The 25,371-nt window shown below is 39.9% G+C and overlaps 2 protein-coding genes and 1 long non-coding RNA gene across 6 annotated transcripts in view; 2 read left to right on the forward strand and 1 right to left on the reverse strand.

Moving 5' to 3' along the window:
* The window catches only part of LOC106087907 (uncharacterized), a 42,708-nt gene extending 41,150 nt beyond the window's left edge, over positions 1-1,558 (forward strand). For 2 of the 3 annotated variants that reach the window (XM_059364103.1, XM_013253117.2), the window contains exon 2: positions 115-1,558. In XM_059364103.1, coding sequence (XP_059220086.1) covers positions 151-1,515 — 1,365 coding nt within the window. In that variant the 5' untranslated portion in view covers positions 115-150 and the 3' untranslated portion in view covers positions 1,516-1,558. Of the gene's footprint in view, positions 1-39 lie in introns of all 3 variants that reach the window. The other variant, XM_013253126.2, reaches the window with a different exon arrangement.
* Positions 1,545-21,831, reverse strand: LOC106087895 (glycogen [starch] synthase). Of its 2 annotated transcripts, none has more exons than XM_013253106.2 (8): positions 21,724-21,831; positions 13,428-13,854; positions 13,286-13,359; positions 12,759-13,231; positions 12,299-12,701; positions 11,749-12,213; positions 2,137-2,272; positions 1,545-2,072 (listed from the first exon to the last, which is right to left on the reverse strand). In XM_013253106.2, the coding sequence occupies exons 2-8, from the start codon at positions 13,852-13,854 to the stop codon at positions 1,981-1,983; spliced, it is 2,070 nt and encodes a 689-aa protein (XP_013108560.1). In that variant the 5' UTR covers positions 21,724-21,831; the 3' UTR covers positions 1,545-1,980. The 2 variants fall into 2 exon arrangements, with proteins under 2 accessions (XP_013108560.1, XP_013108551.2); XM_013253097.2 differs by lacking the exon at positions 21,724-21,831 and adding an exon at positions 13,919-14,014.
* On the forward strand, positions 20,162-21,014 carry LOC106087919 (uncharacterized). Its single transcript, XR_001221359.2, has 2 exons — positions 20,162-20,613; positions 20,663-21,014. It is a non-coding gene; the product is annotated as an uncharacterized LOC106087919 (long non-coding RNA).
* Positions 21,832-25,371: the final 3,540 nt, after the last annotated feature.

Raw genomic sequence — 25,371 nt, forward strand, 5'->3', positions numbered from 1 at the left:
TTGTGACTCATGAGTGACGGTTATACCGGTTCGCTTCAGTTGGCACACTATGGCCGACTATTTTCAGCTGGATTTGCATGAGAGTTAAAGACGTTACATCTTGGGTTCTTACAGGAACTAGGCGTACTTTTAGCAGCGGTGTTAATTTGCATGGTAATGGAAACACCGGTAGGAGCTGAAGACAATAAGCAAATAATCGTGAACGGTCGAAACGAAACAATTGAGACGAAAATCCCCAGCAGTTCAATTGTGATTCACACTCAAATTCAAAACTACGAAAATCCCTCGTTCAAAGAGTACGAGGAATGCCAAAAAAATGCCGCGAAATGTGCTAAAGTGTGTGCAGGTACTAAAAACAAGGTGGATTGCCTGAAACAGTGTCCAAAGTGTCCAGTTCTAATGGTGGAAGATCTGGTGGTACAGGGTCTCAATGATACCAAAGTAAGGCCTGCGAAACCTCTTAATACGACTAACGTGATACGATTGACAAACCAAATCCACAACATTATCGATATGAATCAAGGGAATATCACAGTCAGCAACAACAACACCATCCATAGTAGTGTCTCGAGGACAGGGGGGCCGTACGGCTTGGGCTTCAATAACACAGATCCGTGCTGCATAGTTTTGAGCCAGAAGAAAATTTGCGATTCACAACAGTTCTCTACGTCGGCTCGTTGTCACCATAAGCGGCACAGGGTTTGCGGCCAACAGTGTAAGAGTCGTGTTATGGTAGCCAAAAAAGTCAATATATGCGACGATTTGGATGAGTCTAATTGGTCGGATGAAGTACAGTGCCGACAAACCGTGAAGTATGTGCCGCATGTGTCACATGTGCCACATGTGTCACATGTGCCCCATGTGCCAAATGTGCCATATATACCACGTGTGCCAAATGTGCCATATATGCCACATGTGCCAAATGTGCCATTTGTGCCATATAGCTATCCAAGCAGAGCTGTACACCGATGCGGTCCGAGTCAAGTGTGGCCCTTTGTAAGATGCAACAATCAGGGCCAAAGTTTTGGACATTGCAGTAATTGTCTTAGACTACCTTTTGTATTCTTATTGCGCAATGGGATTCCCAACGGCTGCATTTCCTGTTTTAGCGACTACAGCCCGCCACATTTTGACGGCGGCTACATGTTTAATTACCAGCCACAGTATGGCGGACGTCCTCCGCTAGACGTATATTCCGATCCACCCATCATCGATGACAACTTAGATGTTGATGAATCAGGCGGATGGAGTGAGGTATCCAGAAAAATCCTTCTACCAGATGGTACTATTAATAGTATTCCCTCTGGTTCCGACGGCTGGCTCGAACCAGAGGGCACTATGCATTTAGACGGTAGTGGGGAGAACATCGACCTCAGCCCAAATTATAGCTTGGCGGATGTGGAAGATGACTTTAACGGCTATGGTGACCCCGAAGATTTTTCTCGCTCCATGGTTCGCAGACGCCGAAAAGCTTTTACACGATCCAAATACAGTCGCAGATATCAGCATCAATAAGCGCCAGCAAAAGCAAGCAAACAAAGAAGGAGGATAACTCATTTGTATTTATTTAAAATCATTGCAATATTTTTTTAATTGTACAGTTTTTTGTAATCTTATCTTTTAAATTTCCTACTCCCATTACCACAAAATAAAATAAACCAGAGCAACAACGGCTATCGGCAGTTTGCATATTGCACAAAATTTACCATCATAACCAATTGTTGGCCCTTGAAATTGTTGTTGGTACCAGCGATGGCTTTTATAGCGGTTGCATGCCGATAAGTTCGTTTTAGAGGTTAATGGTAAGGTACGCTGTTTATTTCTTATTTATCATCAAAGCAAAGGTCAAGGATTGCATAACTGGTGCCAAAGTTTTGTCTAAGAACTGAGTCGTCGTAGATCGATCATTTATTATGGGTCATGAATTCTGGCTGGCGAAAACAAGTGATTACACAGGTAGAATAGGTACTGAATATTGTTCTATTTGATGCCCAACTCCTTAAGTTCGGTCTCTTCATCCACAGAATCTTCTTCGTCGGATCCGTGTACGGAGGGAGCAGGTGTGGTATGTCCTAGAGAAAGAAAACCAAAGGGGAATCTAGAGACTTTTTTTCGATTGCTAGAAAAAAGACTTACTTGAAGATGAGGGACTCGGTGGTTCGCTGAAAGGTCGGGAGAAATTCAAGTTACTTCGGGAACTGTACAAGGAACTTTCATCGATGTAGTCTGGGTAAACCGACTGCAGAGCTTTCACACGCGCTTGTCTGTAATACTATAATGGAAGGAATAAAGAATTGGCCACATTATTAATTGCATGTTTTCTTATCGACTTCGTTGTTACACCCTCCACCACCGCCACCATACGATGGTTGTGGTGGTGGTGGTGGTGGTGACCGTTTGAAGAAACATCTCGAAATATTGATCTGCGACCCAATAAAGACTATAAAGCAGGGACTTAGTCAGGATTTTATTTTGGAGGGTCCACCCCACATTGTATGAAAATCGAAATATAGTAAAAATTCTTCTATTGCTGTGAAATTTTTAAGAATACCTTATATTTTTATTGAACATTGTGGTCGTTACTGGGTGCTGTGACATTTGGTCGTAAAGCGAGAGCTAAATTTTGTATTGCTTGCCAACACACTATCTATAGGTCGATCTTAATCTTTCAAATCCTTTCGAATGTGCGAATGTGAATCTTTGCGAATATCTTAGTTTTATAGTGAATCAGCTTCAGAATTTCTATGAAATTTTGGGGCACATTTTAATTTGCTCTCAAACTGGTTTTATGATTTCAACAGTTTATTTCATATCCGTGTCTTTAAGTGACACATATCTTTCGTCGGTTTGACCATCAGTAGAAAATATTTCTGTCCAAGACATGAATTCTAATTTTTTGTATTAAAAGTCTTTGAAAATTGTTTGGGGATTTTTGGGGACAAAGTATTCGGGAGAAGGGGCGGGAAAATACTTGCAACCCTGGGTGGTAGAGCTAAGAATCAGAAATACGAAGAGAGTTAATGTGGTTGTAATTTTTTTCGCCAACAAATAAATAATTTTGTGCCCTCTATATGTAATTATAATTTTCATATAGTAACTTAATGGCATATCTATCTGTATTCTCAAAAAGCAAATTCTTTTTCACTCAACAAGAAGCCCAAGATGCCCAAACGTATGTGTAAAATAGAAAAAGTCTGCTGACTCATAGGATTTAACAAAAATCTTTCCTACTTTAACACATTTCCTTACTTGGGGAAATCATGGAAGTTGCCTCGTCAACTTTTATTGAAGTTTGTCGTACATAACACCTTAGGAAAGCCTTATTCGCAAACTCTTTTCATTGTAAAAAGATTTTCTTGGAAAAAAGTAAATTCTGAAAATGTTTAAGAAACATTTCACTATGTTCGAATTTACGGTCAAAGCCTGCAGAACTAATAATTATTTACGAGAATCAGCGCTGTTTGCTATTTACTGATACATTTCATAATCTATTTCACAATAAATTGCATTAAATGGTATATTGCGATTAAGAAATTCCAAGAAACCAAAAACGAAATCGTTCCATTTGAAATACAGTTGAACCTCGATTATCGGGGCCTCTATTAGCCGGCATGATGTGCATTTGGTTTTGGAACCTTTATTAGGCGTGGTTTTTCTAGATTATCCGTGCTTCAATAATAGTCCCTCTATTAAACGTGCCTACCTCTATAATCCGTGTGTAAAAGCCTGGGATTCCCCTTTTTGTTTTGAGTTCAAGTTGAGTAAATAGGCCCCCAAAAACAAAATACAGTCTGCTGGTTTGCTATTAGAAAAATATGATGTGGGCAAGTAAACTTTACGCATTTTAATAAAAAATAAGGAACCAATTTTAAAATATGCCTCCACAAGTGACTCCAAGAAAAGCCATAATTAAAAAAAAAAATCTGCAAAATATTGGTTTCGGCGAGAAGTGCAAAGCGCTTTACTTCTAGATTCTGGTACCTGACAAAGTTACAGTGACATTTCTACCATCGAATTACTACTAATGAACATTCCATTAAGGAACAGGGGATACCTCTCTCATATCAATGAGTGCAGTCCGATTGACGTTTGAGCCCAATGATAAGGGGTCCGTGTCGAGTCCGAACGGTGTGCCGCATAGTGACACCACTTGGTGGAGAAGTTTTAACATGGTAGGATACCTCACACATGTAGCCAGCATTAGTATGGGGAAAAACACCGCACCACGCCGGGATTTGAACTTAGGCGTTCGGTGTCATAGGAGGACATGCTAACCTCATTTCGAAGCTTCAAATATCGTAAATCAATTATTTCGGCAAGACTTTAAATATCAAAACAACTTAGTGGACAGCTGCTATATCTTGGGACAATGTAACAGCACAAGTAGTTTTAGTTTAAATCATAGGAACTCGGTATGCTATTAATGGAAATCAATAAAAACACTTAAATATTGAAATTTAAGAAAAAAAACTCTATTAACCGTGGTTTCGATTTTCTGTGCTAAGCTCTGTTCCGAACGAACCGGATAATCGAGGTTCAACTGTAATTATTTTTTAAGGGTTAATTTATCAGAATTATCATTTCGCAGTTTTAAAATTTTGTTTCCAAATAGTTAAAAAATTTGTCATCTCTTTGATGATATAATTCAAATAAGTATTAGTAATTATTCTTTGGAAGCCCAATATATAATTAACAAAAGTTTTTAGACTAACAGCAAAGTTTTAAGACTAAAAGCAAAATATTTTATTTAAAGACAATTTTTAAAAAATTTTTCCTTCCACAGATAAATTTTCAATTAAAGTAATAAAACAAGAATTAAGAGAAAATTCAGATAGAATTATGTCTTAGAGAATGTAGAGAGAATTTTTATAAAATGTTGGTATTTCGGCAAATACGTCTTATTTGGGGGTTGTAATGGTGGTGGGACGTCCGCTAGACTAATGTTGATACCAGATACGTGGTCTACTCCCAAATACCTTTTATTTGAGCCCCATATTTCTATAGTCGGCAAACATGATGGAAGGATGGACGGCCACTCAGTGAGTTGGCCTTGAAAATATATATCGGATTCGTGTTCCACTTTAAAAACCCTCTTATTTGTGCCTCATATTGCAATAGTCAGAAAATACTTACTATTTGGTTGTTGTGGGCGTGGGGTGGCCCCATAGACACTTTTCGCGAATATTGATATCAAATTCGTGCTTTACTCCCAAAGACCTTTCATTTGAGCCCCATATTGCTATGGTCGTAAATTTGTCCCCTTTGGGGGATGTTTTTGGGGAGAAGTGGCCCCCAAAAAACTTGGTCCCATATTTGGATATCAGATTCGTATTATTCATTCAAATACCTTTTATTTAAGCCCCATATTCCCATGGTCAGTAGTAAATAAGTCCTGTTTGGGGGGTGTTTTGGGAAAGGGGTGGATCCCCAGAAACGTAGTCCCATATTTGGATATCAGATTCGTATTCTACTCGCAAATACCTTTCATTTGAGTCCCATATTGCCATGGTCGGTAAATATGGTGTTTTGGGGTTGGGCGTATCTGATATCCAAACGATAATTGGATATAAGATACGTTTTGTTATCTTAAATACCTTTCATTTGAGTCCCATATTGTCGTGATTGGTCTAAATATATGTTTGGTAGGTTTTGGGGTGGGGCGGCCCCCATAGGTACCCCATCCGAAATTTGGATACTAAATTTTTATTTTTATTGTACTATATGAGAGCACACAAAATTTCGCTTAAATCGCACCACCCATCTCCGAAATCTGGGGTTTCTGAAAATTAGGGTAAGGGGGAGGGTCCGTCCCCCCATCAGATATCAAAAAATGTAATACCCTATTTTCACCACTGGGTCATTATGCACCATCTGTGAAAATTTCTAGAAAATCGGTTCAGCCGTTTCTGAGTCCATAAGGAACACACAAACATACAAACAAACAGAGATGGAGTGCATCCATAGGGATCTGGGTCTGAGTCGAGTGGGTCTGGCTGCGCAGTTAAACAGGTGACGTGTATCGTGTGGTCCCTGGTCACAATCAGGACTTACATTCTGCACGTCGTCATCAATCCTTGCTCTGTATGAGGCGGCTGCATGAGCCGGAACGTAATTGATCCAGAACTACTGGTTAGCTGGTTAGCCGGGGGAGGTCAATTTCTTTAGGTGCAATGGGAGGCGGTCGTTCTGCAAGGACTACGTTCACCCGTCAGCTATTTACCGCATCTGCTACCGTGTCTGCATGAATGTTGTCAAGACCCGCATGATATGTCGCTTGATCTAGATGTTCTTCCTTGTAGTACTGAAACTCACGCTCTCACACCTTAAGGCTTCTGGGCGGTGGATATCTGTACACAAGATGATGATTTGGATGGTCTCTGCGATAACAGCCCAAAAGGTATTGCTTAGACAGCATGTAGTTATGACTTCGCACAGGTAGGATCTTTGTCTCCTGATGGAGGTGGTCCACATGAGAACTGAGGAGACAGCCCGTCGCAGTTCGGGGGCGGCATTCTGACAGATCTGAATATTATTCCACTGCGTGTCACAAAGTTGACGAGACCACACTGGCGCTGCATAATTTACCACAGACCAGACGTGGTCAACAAGGTTTCTTTGTCTGCACCCCAAGTGCTGCCAGCGAGTGACTTGAGGACCTTTTTCCTACTTTTGACTTTATTGCAGATTGCTGCGGCATGTGGGGAGAAAGTGTAAGAGCTGTCAAATGTGACGCCAAATATTCTCCATCGACCATCACAGTCAGCTCAGTATTCACCTCACGCGTATTTGTAGTGAACAGTGTGGCTAAAGATTTGGTGGCGGATATCTTCAGATTTCTTGCAACGAAATATGAGACAAGCTCGTTGAGGTAGACGTTCAACCTATCGCAGATGTCATCAATGGGTGGGGGGCCTGATGCCATGATCGTACAATCGTCCGCATATGATACGATCTCTATGCCGTCTGGAGGGGGTGGAATGGAGGATAGATAGAGGTTAAACAGAGCCGGAGATATCTCCCCACCTTGGGGATCTCCCTGTTTCACTCTACGGTGTTTCGACTTCTTATCCCTAAATTCCACAAATGACTGGCCACCACACAGATAATTCGCGACCCATCGTTTCAGGCCTGGCTGGAGGGACGTGTTGGCGATGTCCTCAAATAATTTGGCATGGCTGACCGTGTCGAATTCCTTCGATAGGTCCAGTGCCACGAGGACCGTCCTATCACATGGTCTGGGTTGATTGAAGCCACGGCAAATGTGTGTGGTGATGGCATGCAAAGCTGTTGTTGTGCTGTGCAGTCTCCGAAATCCATGTTGATGCTCGGCAAATGGAAATTCTCCTACGAGGCTCGGGAGGTGTAATGCCTCAAGCGTCTTTGCCACTGGTGAGAGAAGGGAGATCGGCCCATTTTCCAGACATCGGGAACTATAAGAGTGTTCAATGACAGGTTGAGGACAGTGGTAAGGTACTCAACTCCAGGTGAATCCAGATTCTTCAGCATCAATGTAGAGATTCCGTTGGCGCCACGGATGACATTCGTAACTTCGCCCACGGTAAATTGTGATGGCTGTTCATCGGCTCGGAGACCACGAATACGGCGAATGGCTCTCCTCCTTGCCCTGTCTCTCTCGGGATGCACAATAAATTGACGGTTGAACAACCTGGCGCATCTCTTCGGATCAGTTACGGTTATCTCGCCAAAAGTGACTGAGGTCCTGTCGTCCCGTCTACCGGGGTTCGAGAGTGACTTAACAGTGGCCCACAGATTGCCTGCACCGGTGCTTAAGTTACATTGCTCCAAGTGTTCCAGCCACAAATTCCGTCTATGTTCGTTGACTACCCTGTTTATTTCCAGATTCAGCTCGCTGATTCTGGGGTTAGCGGGGTCCATAGCACGAATACCATCACGCTCATCTGCGAGTACCACTGCTTGCGCCGGGAAATTGGGTCGCACTTGGGGTATTCGACCGGCTGGTATAAAGCGAGAGGCTGCTGCGTTGATGATGTCTCGGAATTTCCTATAGGCCACAAGCACATCAGAGGGGGGTGGCAGTTCACTGAAGCGGCGATTGGTATACTCTCTGAAGCCAGTCCAATCGGCCTTCTTATAATTGATAAACGTCCGGCGCTCAGAGGTTATGAAGTCGGGTGGTCAGTCGATGGTGAGAATTATGGGGAGGTGGTCTGACCCCAAAGAGATGACGGCTTGCCAGGAGACGTCACTCAGGAGATCAGGGGATGCAATTGAGATGTCTGGCGAGCTGCTGCACCTCCTCGTAATCCTAGTGGGGACATCCTCATTCACCGTTGTATATCTCTATCTCGGCAGTACCAGACCTGACTGCTATCCCCATACATTCCATGTAGGGGTCACTAGCGTCAAGCGCAGGCGAAATAGGTCTATACTGCACGGAATGGTGTATAACGAAGGCCAATACCCCACCTCCATTCCTTGAGCGATCCTTACGTAGCACATTGTAACCGTGACAACTGTGCAAGCTGCAGATGTTCCCCTTGCCCTGTCACTCTCGGGATGCACAATAAATTGACGGTTAAACAACCTGGCGCATCTCTTCGGATCAGTCACGGTTGCGCGGCCAAAAGTGACTGAGGTCCTGTCATCCCGTCCACCGGGATGACAGAATCAACTTGCTGATTCTGGGGTTAGTTGGGTCCGTACAACGAATCTCATCACGCTCGTCAGCGGGTACCACTGACTGCGCCTGGAAATTGGGCCGCACTTGGAGTATTCGACCGACTAGTATATAGCGAGCGGCTGCTGCCCTAATGATGTCTCGGAATTTCCTCTCGGCAACTAGCACATCCAAGGTGGGTGGTAGTTCACTGGAGCGGCGATTGGTGTACTCTCCAATCGGCCTTCTTATGATTGATAAACGTACGGCGCTCCGAAGTTATGAAGTCGGGAGGTCGTTCGATGGTGAGAATTATGGGAAATGTGTAACGAGCTGCTGCACCTCGTAATCCAAGTGAGATTATCCTCATTCCTCATTCACCTTGCAAAACGTGAAGCCTTCAATCTGCTCTGCCAAATCCATGCCACGCTGGTCGCTACCTAAATGAGAATGCCGTGAAATGTGATGCGCATTAAAGTCCCCTAGAACCAGAGTAACCCACTTATGTCGGAGTTGTAAGCTTGGTCATTAATTGGGACACACCTACCAACCGGTATGTACACGTTGTATAACTCTATCTCGGCAGTACTGGACCTGACTGCTATCCCTATGCACTTCTTGTAGGGTTCACTAGCGCCAGACGCAGGCGAGTCGGGTCTATATTGCACGGAATGGTGTATCACGAAGGCCAATTTCCCATCTTCATTCCTTGAGCGATCCTTACGTAGCACATTGTATCCGTGACAACTGTGCAAGCTGCAGGTGTTGGTCAGCTTTGTCTCATGGATCGTTGCAACCAATATGTTCTTCCAACTCATAAAATTCACTATCTTGTCGATCTTGCCACGGAGACCGTTGCAATTCAATTGGCAAACCGAACAGGGTCCGGAGTTTTTTTCAATCCCGTCTCGAACCAGAAGCGTGCGTAGAAGACACTCCGGGATATGCCCCTCCCATGACGAAAAAATGACAGCAGACCTTGCTGATGAAGGACTCCGTCGGGTCAATCCGGTAAGTAGATTTGGTTGAAATTTTGCCCCTGGGCAAATTGCATTTGCAGAGTAATATTATGTCCTTTAACTTAGTCAATTTTGTGTACATCTTTAGCAGAATCCATGGAGGTGGGTTTCCAGGATTCGGACCGCCCGAACACAGCATGTTTTTAATTGTTTCAAATCACCTTAACGTTCGAACGAATACGGCTGTATGATTGGAATTTGGTACAAATGCTTCTTGTTGATAAACGATGTTGGAGATTGTAAATGGGTCTTATAGCTTCTATCTAAACAAAAACAAAAAATGCATGCGTTCCCCTAGCAATTGGTTCTATGCACCGAAACAAGCTTGCTCCACAAAGGGAGGTTGCCAAGGATCGCTACATCCACATGCAAGTATGTGGCTACAACAAAAACAAAACCAATCTTCCTATTACAATTGTTCCCCAGTTTTCAATCGATTTGGCTCAAATGTAGTATGGGAACTACATTTATGACCTCACACACTCACTTCAAATATTATCCAGATAGGTCAATAAATAGATATAAAGCCAATATACATCAATCCCCAGATTTCACTTCTGCGGCCTTTTGACATTTTTAATGTTATCGCATTTTGGGTAAATACTATTTTTCTTAACACACATTTCACATAGCTCCATAATAGATATCGTCCCGAATAATCTGATCGTCCAGTTTGAAATCTTGAGCCCTTACAGGCCCCAATTTGGCTTAAATTTGAACTTTTAACTTCCAATACCTACATCAAATAAAGCCAGATTGGCTCATATATAGCCACCAGATCTGGCCCCAGAGTGGACTTGTTGTATCCCTGGAGGTGCCCTTATGCTATTCAACATCCACACTACTAATGACCTACAACACAAACAGAGATGCTTTTCAGATAGGTCCGCTGTATAAACTTCTCCTCCTTGGTCTTATTGAGCTCCTGTTTGGGACATATTTTGCTGAAATTTGGTATAAAAGGTGCACTTTTGACATCCAATATCCATACCAAGTAGATCTCAGATTGATTTCAACATAGATATAGCCCCATATACCCCTTGAGCACCTGATAGACGCCTCGCCTAAATATATGTAGCCCCAATATTAGTGTTTTCCTCTTTTGCTAAAGGCTAAATACGAAATATTATGGCGCTCCGTTAACGTTAACCCGATCCGACACGATGTTCAAAGTTGATACAGTACTTTCAACTTTGAATGAAATTCGTATCCCTATTTTGTAATTAAGGATTTTCATGGTACTGCAAATAGCCGTAAAAAAACAACATCACTGAAAGTGTTTACAGAAACACAAACAGAGATTCAAAGCCACTTTTGTTGACTTTCTAAAATTATGTAAATTAGTGATTTTTAACTCGTCACGCTTGACGGCATGCTACTACCTTCGTGTCGCTGTTATTGCATATGATGCCGCTCTTGGGATTGGCTCCATGCATATATGAGTGTAGTATTCAGTTGTGATGGCTTGTTGTTGGTTAGTTTATGTGTATGGCATGCTGCCACATTCAACTAGGCCCTTAAAAAAAATAGATATATAGCCTGATTTTCAACCGATTAGCACAACATTTGATATCGAATATTTTTAGGTTCTGCTGATTTTCATCAATATATGAGCGCTAAATCCAAATCTAAATCAATATTCACCAAAATTCATAGTCTCTTCTTGGGCAAAAAGTTACATTGATTTTGATTGGTTTAAAAAATGACATGGCTTAACCAAATCAAGAGAAATCTCTGAGTCGATCCGTACACGGTCACAGTAGCGGTACAGGGTACGGTTTACGCTTTTTCGACAAACTTCATATTAATGTGTACTTTGTTTATGAATCCTCAACGGCAGCTCTTAGAAAGTACCCAACCAAACTAAGGTCGTCGTGTCTCATATTTTGCATATTGGGTCCAGATGGAAAGAAAGGTACCCTCGATCTAACTTCTGGCGGCCCCCTCTAGCAGTGTAATTTTTTGGCCTATTTGATTTGTTCAAAATAATCCACAGTTAATTTGCGCACATTTCTCGCAGAAACCATAGTGGTGGCTGCGCAAATTTCTGACTCAGTCAAACTAAGCCCATTTTTACTTGTTTATACTTACAATGCCTAGAGTTCTCCAATCGAGTAGGTCGCTCAAACGTTCTGTTCTATTACGCTGTATAATTCTCTGTCTTCTGTTTAATCTGGAGAAGTCCATCATATAGTTGGCCAATTGCTGGATACTGTTTTCCAAACCAATGTACCTACGATCCACAATGTAAATGCCATAGGATTTGGGGTCGCTTATGTGCTCTTCCATGAAACAACCAAAACCGGAGAGGTTTGTTGTAACGCTGGGTATACCCATGACAGTACATTCGGCCGGTGTGTATCCCCAAGGCTCGTAGTACGAGGGGAATACACCTAAGTGACAACCGCGCACGAACTCCTCGTAGTCGATGCCGAATAGGGGATTCGTCGATGTTAGAAATTCTGGATGGAATACCATTTTGACACGATCGTGAACGGTGTTGAATAGTTGACAGCGTCTAATTGCTCCCAAGACGGGATCATTCCAATCGTCAACCTATATACACACACACACACACACACACCAACAGAATACAAATTTTGGATTGGACATTCAGATATTGTTTCCTTCAAGGACTTACAATGTTATGCGTAGTAACCGGTGGCATTGAGTCCCTTTGCAAGGCATACATACACCTCTTAATTTTGACCAAATCATCCTTAGTGAGCAACTCGTCGGGCGCTGGTATGTTCCCCTTAAGGCAAGAATCGAATAGACGTTTACCAATACCTTGTTGCACGCCATTGATGGTGTCGCGCAACTGCTTGACAACGGCATGACCTCGTAAAGAATCAACGTTGAAATTGTTTGTCTTCGTGGGGAAAATCATGAAAGCCACAACGGTTGTATCCGGTTTCTCATGCTTTAACTGTGCATTCAAACGGGCCAGGGACTCGATAAATATGTCTGCGCCTTTGTTACCAAATTCGTAACGACCAGCAATGAAGAAGTACAAGGTTTTGTCTAAATCGAAGTCCATGTGCCTAAAAAGATGTACACTTTGATGAACAGCCTTTTTACTTCTTAGCATTTGCACCTACCCATAGAAGTGTCCTCTAACGAATTCGTTGATTTTCTCCTTGGCCATCGCATGCAAATTTTGGAATTCATGTATGGCCGAGAATTTTTTTACATTCAGTCCATTTGGTGTTATAATGTCGGGTTTGCGCTTCAGCAAGTGCTCCGCTTCGTAGCCCGTGATCTCGGAAACGGTAGTGAAAACATGAGCCAAGTGAGTAGCTGCGCGTTCAATACAATAGCGATGGTAAATTTGTCTTTTGCCCGCCTCCTCGTCTACGGCGAACTTGTCCAGGTTATTGTAGAAGTCCGTGTTGCCAGCACACAAGTAGCGTCCCAGCAATGTGGCATGTGTTGTGAATACAGTTGCTATTTCCACATGCCGAGTTCTCAAAGCGACTAGACCTACTCCAGCCTGCCACTCATGAAAATGAGCCACAATCCGTGGCGCTTGCAAGTCGTTAGCCTGTGAGTATTCTGTGGCGCACCTCCGAAACTGAAATGGCAAAGCATTTAGTTGCATTGTTCAAAGTTCACCAAAGGAAAATACCTCTTCCAAAAACTCGGCAATCATATATCCTAAAATTATTGCATCATTTGTTTCAATGTCGAGATGAGGCACCCCTGTAAGAGAACATTTGTTGCTTGCATTTAATTTACAATGTCTTCCCAATGAAATTTGTTAAACCTACCGACGTGACATTTGTCCCAGAGCTCTGATCTGAATTGATCAAGTTTCCAAGCACCCGATCCAATATCGAATAAGATGAGCTGGGGATTACCATCTACCAACCAACGGCCTGTGTGCACTTTATAGCCCCTGGAACGTAAATTATTGACGGCATCCAAAAGCGGATTGCCTCGAGGAAATTCCATTTCTTCCATTTCCGTGCGGGCACAGTGTTCTTTGTATGGGCCCATGAGACACAATTGCTCGCCCATTTCTTCTGTCGACACATACGCCTTCGATCGTATTACCGTGTAGATGCCTCCAACTTTATTAGCCACCTCCCAGGCAATCTCGAAAGTCCAGCGGTTCTCGCGGGAGGCAATATCTCCGCGATCGAAGTAATCCTTAAGATCCACCCCGGACTCAACACGAGAAAAACGACGATTCATCTGTAAAGAGGCAAAGCCAAATGAGTACAAATTTCAACAACTCAATACCAGCCTATTTAGACACCCTTATTCCATAAACATCGTGATCACTATCCTCCAATCGGAATGACAATTGCCGCCGAAACATGGCGCTACCTCTCAACTATTACCACTACTGGCCCACCAACATTGCGAACGGGAATCATGAAACTTTTTCGCAAAACTATTTTTGTTGAAGATCGTGGCGATGATAAAGAAATCCATTCGAGCATGAATGTTGATTAGGCCGGCAAGCAGGTGCCGAGGCGAGACAATTCAAATATGAAATATGAAAAAACGCCCTGTCGCATTTCATAAACGGGCACCAGCCCTTTACCAGTTCCATAGCCAAAGACTATGCAAATATATTGTACAAATCCTCTTTGACACAAATCACATTAGAAGGTCCATCGCATAGCCTATGACATATAATTCACTATCAACGAAGTCGCAAAACTACCACAATTCTAAATCGAATATAAAGAACATTGGGGTGGTTTATGATGATTTAGCTATTGTAAATGACTTGCTGGCCGTTGTATAAATAGTACTGAGTCTCTCGAAAAATTATACCAATTGGGCGTTGGATGAAACTTTGCAACTAACTTTTGAACTTTTGAATTATAACGCCCTTGGTACGAACGATATTCACTCATTGATCGGCGGAAATACCAATATTTGTTAAAAGTTATGAAATGAAAATATTCTCATCGCCATGTTAAACCCGCAAAATGAAACAAATTATGATAAGAATGTTGTCCATTCACGATCCACTGACGACGAATTCTTAATACCGTATCAATTACTTTATTTCATTTATTCTCCTTGCTGCACCTGCACTGTTACTTCTTTTCTCTGTTGCGAATCATTATTTTTGTAGCCTTTACCATTGGATAAGCCACGGTGCCACAGTGATACAAACATCGATATATTGATATAAAGTTATAATAAATTTTCCCATGAACCTTCCATTAAGGAACAGCGGCTCTATGGTATGGAAGTTCCTAATGTGCCGAATCCGATCGGCGTTGCCAGTATTAGTATAGGAATAGCCACCAAGCAAAAAATGGTCTGATTTCTGATGTGCTCAAACTAGAGTAGAGTTTTAGCCAAACTAACATTAGGCAGAAGCAACATGGCGCTACCATGTTTCCTCGACCGCGGCGCAGAGTTTAGCATATTCGACTGTGATACCGAATGCCTGGGTTCAAATTCCGGCATGAATATCATACAATTTTTCAGCGGTTGTTTTCCCCCTTACTAACGTTGGCGACATGTGTGAGATATCTTGCCTTGTTGAAACTGGTGTTGCTATGCGGCACGCCGTTCGGACTCGGCAATGAGTAGGCCCCCAATCATTGAGCTTAAACATTAATCGGTCTGCACTCATTGACGTGAGAGATGTATTCCCTGTTCCTTAATGGAGTGATCATGGCAAATTTAGTAGTAGTAGTAGTAAGACCATGCAGTTTCGGATATTCCTCGTTTACATGCGGCAGGCATGTAGACGAGGAATATCCGAAACAAGTCACCACAATAATAACTTTTGAATTTACATAAAAACGCGACCAGATCTTAAAAAAAAAACACTAAACTACCAACGAACATACTTTTAAAAAATGTGAGAAATTGTCTCTATTAGAAGTTATTCTGCAATAAACTATTGTAGTCTTCCTATATCTTAACCAATTCTGGTGCAAACGACAAAAAGAATTAAATTTGATTCCCCAATGTGCTGACAAGTGTATGTTGTGCTTGCATTTTTTGGCACATTGGCGGTAATTCCCGTGGTGAACCATCATTTTAACTAATCGAACAGCAGTTCCGTTTATATAAACGGCAAAGCACTGAGGGGCTATGCTTTCAACCAATATAACATTCCCATTTGGGACTATTGCCAACTGACAAACAAAACAAAATTTATCAGACTGCCAAAAAAGAAACAAATGATCGCTGAAGACTATCGCCCATTTCCCGCAATGTCGTTCGTTTGCGATTTTTTGCCATCTATGGAGGCCGTTCTGATTAAATAAAATTTTTCTTTCTTCCTGGCTTAAGGAGGGACACTCAAAAGGTAATTGAATTCCCCTAAAATCGAAATTTTATTGATATGTGTTACCCACGAACATTCTTATGTCAGTAATAAGAAGGTGTATCCGTGGAACACACACCATGAAAGTAACGATAGAACACTGACTGTTATGGTTGTATCAATTGTTTGTTGTTAAGTTTCAGTTCAATGGGAACATCACGACTTGGGTATGGTTTGTCCAGATTGGGCTGTCTAGACAGGTTAACAAGGTGTCATTTGGTCCCCGATTGGAAACAAGACACACCTCCAACACATAAGCGTCAATGTCCATCAGCCAGAATCACCAGAATGGATAGTACTCACTCGGTAGCTGTTTATAAGGCCATTTTCAATCAAATTCCTATCACGTGATTCTACGCGAACGTGATTAAAAATATGTGCGTAAGTGAAGGAAGTGACGCTCGCTCACGAAACTAGGATATTGAAAATGTCCACATGATTTTGTTAACAGCTCAGCTCTTAGTTATGAGTCATAGTCCAGAGGGATCTGGGTCTGAGTCGAGTGGGTTAGGCTGGGCAGTTAAACAGATGACGTGTGTCGTTTATTTGCGATATATAAGTAGCAGCCTACGTACCCTCACGTAAACGAAATAATCAAGCAACTTGTTCTTATCTATATGTTCGGTAAGTATCTAATCATGCTAGAAATACTTAGAATGCAAAACCAGTTTGACTTTTAGGAATATAACAATTGTTTAATAAATGAAAGAAGGGGAGAGGAAATACTTAAACCAACGCCGTATTAATAGATATTTTCGACATGCATTCATACCATGGTAGAATCAAATTAATTATATGGTTCAACATGAAACATAAAGTCAATCAATAAAGTTTTCGTGCACATTTGCCCCAGTTCCTTAGTGGAATGTTCATGTGCAAATTTGTATTTAAAACGTGTCTAGCAAATAAAACAGCTTCACGTCTACCGTTAACATATATGTAGATATAAAATTTTTTTTGGCACTAGACTTCAATGGAATATAGATCATTACATATGTATCCGGTTTTTTTTTTCATTTCATTTCAATTATTTCATGATGAGTAGGCACATATACAGTGTGAAAAACCTAAAAATGATGGGAAATTCATATTAAGAAAGTTTACGTATATTAAGAAGCACATATTATTTTTTTGAAAATTTTAATTCGTGGTTCCTTCTTTAGATGTGGCAATTGCTCCCAATCGTCCATTAACGCTTTTAACCGGATTTTGGGTGTCCATTTTCCTTGTATAGGATCACTCTTCTTATAAAGTATTTTTTAGACATTCTTTAAATGAAATCTTGTGTTTTTGTATACTTTTTTAAGTTATTCCTCGATTTCGCCTATTGGATTCAATCCATTTGCTTTTACGGGTAAAAAAAGCTCTTAACAATCACTTTATTACCATTCTCGACCTCTTTGAGGCGTATTTTTTAGTTCAACGGTTGATTAAAAATAAAATTTGCTTGGATTATGCCACGTTTGGTTCCAAATTATTGCCGGATAAGTCAATAAGGTTTACATAAATATCTTTATCCATTTTTCCCACTATGAAAACTAGTCATTCAAAGCCAGGGCACTCCCAAACCATATGAAGATAATGTCAAGGTTTAACTGTGAAATAATATTTTTTCCTTTCAAAGCTTCATTAGTTGTTCTCACATTTTATTGGACCATCCGACTCAAAAAATATCTATTTTCAACCATCGCAGAAGCCGACATTTTCTTAACATGATGTCTATAACTCGCAAGTGTTGTGTAGCCAACTCCAAACAATTTTTTGTTGTTTTTAAAAGAAAAAGTTTTTGACGTGGTACAAAACCGGCTCTATATTCGTGAACATGTAGCGGCAACTTAACAGCCGAAATTTGTGGAATTTGGGACACTGTGACCAAAATGGAGCGTCCTTCGCTGGAGATAACATATAAGGTCATCTTGTGTAATCTACACAGAGAGAATTTTCCTTCATAAATGTAATGATCGGGGTTAATAACCTTTTGTTCATAAATAGTATGAAAAGTTTTATTATATTAATGAAAAAGTCATAAATATTATGAAAATTCTTAATGAAAGAAAATAACTTTTATCATAAATATAAAAATATGATTTTGAAATATGTCCACGTAGGTATACAATGAAAATTGCTCATTTATGAAGATTTGATGGAGGAATTTCCCAAGACAAGTTCAAGTGAACTACTTAATGTGTGCTTGGAAGAGATTTAGCATTTTGCCACTATTTCCCGTTTGTTGTCCATTTTTACTCACATGTTTTTGTTGTGTGCAAAAGAAATAATGAAAAAAACACACACACGTACACCTATATGCGTGTTTTACATTACAACAATGCGCAACACTACAATATGCACAGTTAGATCTCTGCGTCATTATTTCTAGGTAAAATCTTGAAGGTATTGGGTGTTTTTAACTTTGCAGTGAAGTAAAAAATGTAAAAAGTAATTACAGCCGATAATATAGTGTTTTTTGTTCCAAAAACAAAGTTTTCCAACATGAGGATATGCGATATTTCATTAGAATTCCATAAACGAACTCATCTTTACATTTTTAGGATCATCCCGAACTGACTATCGCCTGCACGAGGAATTGAAGCGTAAGAACTTAGTACAAATTTGCAAAGTGAAGCCATTAATAGAAAAAGATAACCGTGAAGCAATATTTTTTTCCACTGTGGAACACTTGAGTTCGTGTACAGCATCGGTTTCATGTGTCGTAACGATCCGGACTTCCCAGAGGCTGGCCATTAATCGTTACCCCCTTACACATGCAAGTGTGAATACAACAACACATTACATAGATATATCTATAAATTTTATATCAATAAATTAAACTAAATATCCAATCTTTTAGTATTTTTATACCCACCACCGAAGGATGGGGGTATATTCATTTTGTCATTCCGTTTGCAACACATCGAAGTATCCATTTCTGACCCTATAAAGTATATATATTCTTGATCAGCGTAAAAATCTAAGACGATCTAGCCATGTCCGTCCGTCTGTCCGTCTGTCTGTTGAAATCACGTTACAGTCTTTAAAAATAGAGATATTGAGCTGAAATTTTGCACAGATTTTTTTTTGTCCATAAGAAGGTTAATTTCGAAGATGGGCTATATCCGACTATATCTTCATATAGCCATAAAAGCCACATTTATTATCCGATTTTGCTGAAATTTGGGACAGAGAGTTATGTTAGGCCACTCGACATCCTTCCTCAATTTGGCCCAGATCGGGTCTAAGGCCCTTGAAAACCACATTTATTATCCGATTTTGCTGAAATTTAGGACAGAGAATTATCTTAGGCCAACCGACATCCTTCCTCAATTTGGCCCAGATGGGTCCAGATTTCGATATAGCTGCCATATAGACCGATCCGCGAATTTAGGGTCTAAGGCCCCTAAAAGCCACATTAATTATCCGATTTTGCTGAAATTTGGGACAAAGGGTTATGTTAGGCCACTCGACATCTTTTCTCAATTTGGCTCAGATCGGTTCAGATTTGGATATAGCTGCCATATAGACCGATCTCTCGATTTTAAATTTTGGGACCATAAAAGGCGCATTTATTATCCGATGTCTCGAAAATTAGGGACAGTGAGTAGTGTTACGACCTTCGACATTCTTCTTTAATTTGGCTCAGATCGGTCCAGATTTAAATAAAGCTGCCATATAGATCGATCTCTAGATTTAAGGTTTTGGTTCAATAAAAGGCACATTGATTGTCCGATATCGCCAAAATTTCGGACAGTGAGTTATGCTGGGACCTTTGACGTTCTTTTTCAATTTGGCTTAGATTTGGATATAGCTGTCATATAGACCGATATCTCGATTTAAGGTTTTGGGGGCCAAAAAAGGCGCATTTATAATCCGATTTCATCGAAATTTTAGTTATATTAGGCTCTTCGAGTTTTTTCTGCAACTTGGCCCAAAGCGGTGCAGATTTGGATTTAGCTGCCATATAGTCTTGGCCACATAAAAGGCGCATTTATAATCCGATTTCACTGAAATTTGACACTGTGACTTATGTTAGGCTTTTCGACATCTGTGTCATATATGGTTCAGATCGGTTTATTGAACAATGATTTGTACTTTCTAGTATTTGGAACATATATGGACATAGCTGCTATGGGGCATAAGGTATGCATTTTTCATCGAATTTTGACGAAACGTGTTTTACATATATACCCGAGGTGGTGGGTATCCAAAGTTCGGCCCGGCCGAACTTAACACCTTTTTACTTCTTTTTAATAGATGTAAACATTTTATAACTCATATATGTTATGAAAGCTTTTTATAAATGTTATGACAACTTTTCATAAACTATGTGTTTGATTTCCATAAATATTTTTCATAAATGTTATGACAAAATCATCAATAAAATGAACATTTTTCTTTCTGTCTACTATACTAGTTACGGACAATGTCAAGTGCCATATAATGATTCAAAATTGATATGTGAGAAGTTTTCCCCTGTTCCTTAGTGGAATGTTGCATTTGCAGATATAAGGGCGCAAATAAGAGTGATATCTTAACCTTAGTTATACCTATTAGCTAGCTGAGTATGTGATTCAGCAACATAGAAGGAGTCATATTGAGAAATTTTGCATCATGAGTATTTTGAACTGGTTTTTTTTTTGTCGAATAAACGATGTGTACGTAAATTTATTTCATTGAATGAACATATAATTTTTTTTCTAATAGAATAAAATTCAAATCGATTGTTCGGTTAATACATGACTTATGTACATCTTAATTTTTTCGGTATCTGTGTAAAATTGTAACCGCATGGCATTTTGCAAACGGGGTGACGAGATTAGTATACCTCTCATACTGTGATGGTGGTTGGTATTTACAAATAAAATCGCCTGTCGATTGACGATAACATTGTGTGTATTCTTGGGCGACGTATTTTTTTCTTGCCAATTCAATAAGAGAATAACTACCGGCATATGTATTAGCAAAGAGAGGGAGAGTGGAAAAAAATAGACAACAAATATTTAAACATTCGCACTATGACGTTTTTCTGATAAAACTACACACAAAGATCAATCAGTACGCATTACTGTTAATCCTAGTCCAGATCCAAAAAAAAAATTCTGCATATAGCTGGCGAACAAACGAAGGATGTTGCCGTTTGATGTGTGGGGGTCCGCTCTCTTATTTGCAATTTGTTGTTGCTTTTTCGTTTTGTTTTCAGCTTTCCTCCACAGAAGCCGTTACATATTAGGAGGCGATATTTGTAAACAAATTTGAGCAATTAATTATGTTACCTTGACTTTCACCGCCCCCGATTCAGGAAGAAAATTCATCTCCCGCTTCTTTGCCACCACCGCACTTCGTCCCATACATTCACTCAAACATACACAAACACACACCCAACATCGTTAAGAGCTTGAAATTTCGTTTCTTCAGTTTGTATCTCACAATAAAAATATTCGTAATGTCAAATAAAGGTCAACGAAATTTTTCAGCTGGTGCGTGAATTTAATGCGTTACCCATTCAACCGCCAATGAATTTGTAGAGAGTAACTTGTCTAACTATGAACAAAACCACATTTTTCTTTATTTTAATGTTTTCTGCACCTTGAACTTAAATATAAAATTAGAGAATATTTCCTTATTTCCTGAAAACAATGTAGGCGACAGATTCTTTTTTTTTTTCTTCCTTAAGTTTTGTTATCGAAAAAGGTTTTTTTGTTACTTTAGAGCCGAATTAACAGTTTGTTATGATTTTTTATTTTTCTTTTTCTATTTATTATCACCTTTGAAAAACCAACAGTCACCGACGACGACCAACACAAAACAACAAATCAAATCTTTCTTCTTAAAAAATAACAACTAAACAACTGACGCTCTCAATTGATATACAAGTTCTTAGGTTTTTGACATTTACTACCGGGCACCAAAGGAATTTTCAAGGCATATTTAAAAGGTGGCCGCATCGGCGAATTGCTGCAACAAAGCATCTTTTTGGGAACTCAATGTCAAAATTTGTAAACAAGGCGAATAAAATTCGATTCGCCGTGACATTTCAAATTTTCGGCAATTTTGCTTCAACTAATCAGAACAAGATGTTTATTTAATTTTACGTTTCAATTAATTAAAAAAAATTTATATATGTACTAAATAATCGTCAGTTCTCAAAGACTTAACCCATTGTCATATTCAAGATGACAATAACATAAACAACATGTAGAAATGGCCACACAGGAATAAGCAATGCATCAGTCGGCTTTAAATCATGAGGATCGGGTAGAGGTATAGCCGATACCTCCCACGTGCACGAATAAAATAATCTTACATGAATCTCCGGTGCACAAGAGAAATCATCTCTCTAAATGATGTTGAAGGGAAGGGCACCAAAGGACTCAAATAGGAATTTTATGACTAGAAGAACTCCTACTTTGTGGCTCTTGCCTATCAAGGGATGCAGATGTTTTGAAGAGCAGAGGGCGAAAGGTGGTGCCTACTACGATGGCGTTATCTTGATGGGTGGGTGGCTGATCTTATACTATTACAGACATGTTTCAGGGTGTATATATGATGCTGTCTATATTGGAGATGGCTAATGGGCTTGGTATAAACTCCACAAAGGAACTCGGTGTGTTCAGGGGAACTGTCCTGGATACGGTGGTACTGCCGCTCTGGCTTAAGAAAGGTGTCTTAACCTGCAGGAATTTCGAATCTCATTGACCACATAAAGAAGCAGTATTAACAACCAGCACAGCAGCAATTACAAAAACTAAATTTATAAACTTTTAATTTTGAATTTACTTGTACGTTAGGTTTATATAAGGCGAATTCAAAATTGTTCTGACATTTGCAGTTCCATCAGCACAGCTGCTATCCCATGGTTGACTTAAGAAAGTTGGCGCACTTGGCCAGCTGATAGAATTGTCCAACTTCAGAGATGTTTCCAAATCCCACTAGTACGCAAAATGCTTATTTGATTCTAAATTTTGTTCCTTTTTTCACATTTTAATTGTTTTAATTTATAATTCACACGTTTTTAATCAAAGCGCTTTTGATCTTGTGGCTGGTACACATGATAATGCAAATAAAAACTAGAATGGCAATTAGGAAGTGTCCAGAAACTTGACAGCATAGTGGGAATATGGTTGAATTTACAAGATTGGCTCACTTGCCCAACAACAACGAAAGTAAATATACAACCCTGTGGTGATGGTGGCGTGAATTCTCACTAGGCTTTCTGGACACTTCCTAACTGACATTCTAGTTTTTATTTTATTTGTATCATGTGTTGCAGCTGCAAGATTAAAAGATTTTTTAAAAACGTGTAAATTATAAATTAAAACAATTAAAATGTGAAAAAAGAACAAAATGTGAATACATTTTAAAATCTAAACCCATGGCGAAACAATTAAAAGTGGTCTCATCTGTACAACAACCACAAATCAAATGGTTCAATCCGCTATCTTGCCATCAAGCTGATCGTCGTTTTGCTAACACACGTAAACAAATTTGTATGCGTGTATGTATAGGTGTGCGTGCATGAGCGGATAATATGCGAAAAAGAAGATAACAACAAAGAGAATGCAAACAAAAATCTGATATCTAATACCGTCAAAACCGGTCGGCTTTTAACAGCTGTTCGCGTGAGACCACCTTTTTAAATCCGCCTTGATCCAAACCCATGGTACAAGTAAGATGTAGGGTCATTAGCACAACAACAAAAATCTACCCCCAACGAATCTACCTTGAATGGCAAATCCCATAAATTGAAATGTCAAAGTGGGTTTAGAAATTTTCTTTGTTTACAACTTACCTTCTACAAATGCGTTTTATATTTATATTTTCATCATTATAACACTTTTTTGTTGCTTATGTATAGTATATCCGATCAAATAGAACATCCTTTCAAGATTTTAGAAAAATATCACAGCTGTGATATCAAGCCTTTGACATTTAGATTTACTGCAAAATTAAAAACAAAAGTATAAAAATTGTACTCAGCTGTTCGCATGACTTCACCTTATTAGTGCATCCTGATCCAAACCAGGCATTTGACGTTCTAGTGGGATTTGGAAACAACTCTGGAGTTGGACAATTCCATCAGCTGGACAAGTGAGTGGGAATTTGCGCCATTATCATCACAGGGCTGTATAGTTGCTGTTGGGCAAGTGAGCCAACCTTGTTAATTCAACTATGACCATGTCATATCTCCGCCAACCGGAATTGCTGCATAAGACAAACCATGACATAATTAACAGTGTATCGTTAACAGCTGAGTACAATTTTTTCTAGCGGGTGCACTATCTGTCAAGAAATCTTGGTAGTGCGTAAGTATTATAGTTAAGAACCATAACACACACAAACAACAAAAAATGGCGCGAAGTAGTAACATACACAAAATCAGGGTTGCCCTAATCACTGATTTTCGCAGATAGTGCACTCAATATTTTGTTGTTGGTCATATGTCACTACCTACAAATTAATATATCTTGAGACAACACAAGAGAACCATAAAGGTAGAGTTACATACCTCGCGCAGCGCAAAGCGGATTTAAAGAGGTCGTCTCCCGCGAGCAGCTGTTAAGATGTCAGATTTTTGTTTGCATTCTCTTTGTTGTTATCTTCTTTCTCGCATATTCTCCGCTCATGCATATACATATACACACACACGAATTCGTTTGCGTGTATTGGCAAAACGACGATCAGGTTGGTGGCGGATTGCACCATTTGTGGTTGTTGTACAAATGGTACCACTTTGAATTGTTTTACCATGCGCGCAGCATAGGGATCCCAAGTTAAGCCTAGTGCTGACTTCATACGAACAACTGTCAAAACGCACTTTAAAAAAATTGTGACGAAGATAATGCGAACACATTCCGTACAAGTGGTTCTATGAGCAAAATAGTAGCAAGATGTCGCTGCATCAGGATAAATTTCGCACAATTTTAATTGCAAACGTATTTAAAGGCTCACGAAATGGACCGATTCAACTCAGCTTTAATACTGTTGTCTTTGTTGTTGTTTGACTTTTCTTTGTGTTCTGACCAAGGCTGATTTAAAAAGGTAGTCTCACGCAAACAGCTGGCCAGATTTGACAGTATTAAGATGACAGATTTTTGTTTGCATTCTCTTTGTTGCTATCTTCTTTGCGTGTGTTGGCTAAACGTCTATCAGCTTGATGGCAAGATGGCGGTTTGTGGTTGTTGTACAAATGAGACCACCTTTAATTGTTTTGCCATGTGTTCTGATAAAGAAAAGAGAGCGGATTTTGCAATAATTTAGCAGGAATTTTCGCTGTGAATGAAGTCAGTACTAGGCTTTGGGACGAAAATTGACTTTTCGATTTTATCAAAACTCTTTTGCAAAAAGTAGACGTTTTGACTTTTTGTCAAAAATTTCCAAAATTTTCTAAATAATTTTCTATATCCTACAAGTCT

This window comes from Stomoxys calcitrans, chromosome 2 (genome assembly GCF_963082655.1).
Source record: "Stomoxys calcitrans chromosome 2, idStoCalc2.1, whole genome shotgun sequence".
Classification (NCBI taxonomy): Eukaryota; Metazoa; Arthropoda; class Insecta; order Diptera; family Muscidae; genus Stomoxys; species Stomoxys calcitrans.

Excerpts from the sequence above, each read along its gene's own strand:
- LOC106087895 (XM_013253097.2), bottom strand. The coding sequence starts at position 13,981 with ATGTTTCGGCGGCAATTGTCATTCCGATTGGAGGATAGTGATCACGAT. Across the intron at positions 13,232-13,285 it reads TTGCCGAGTTTTTGGAAGAG|TTTCGGAGGTGCGCCACAGA; the intron begins GTATTTTCCTTT and ends TTGCCATTTCAG. Across the intron at positions 2,073-2,136 it reads ACCGAGTCCCTCATCTTCAA|GACATACCACACCTGCTCCC; the intron begins GTAAGTCTTTTT and ends TTCTTTCTCTAG.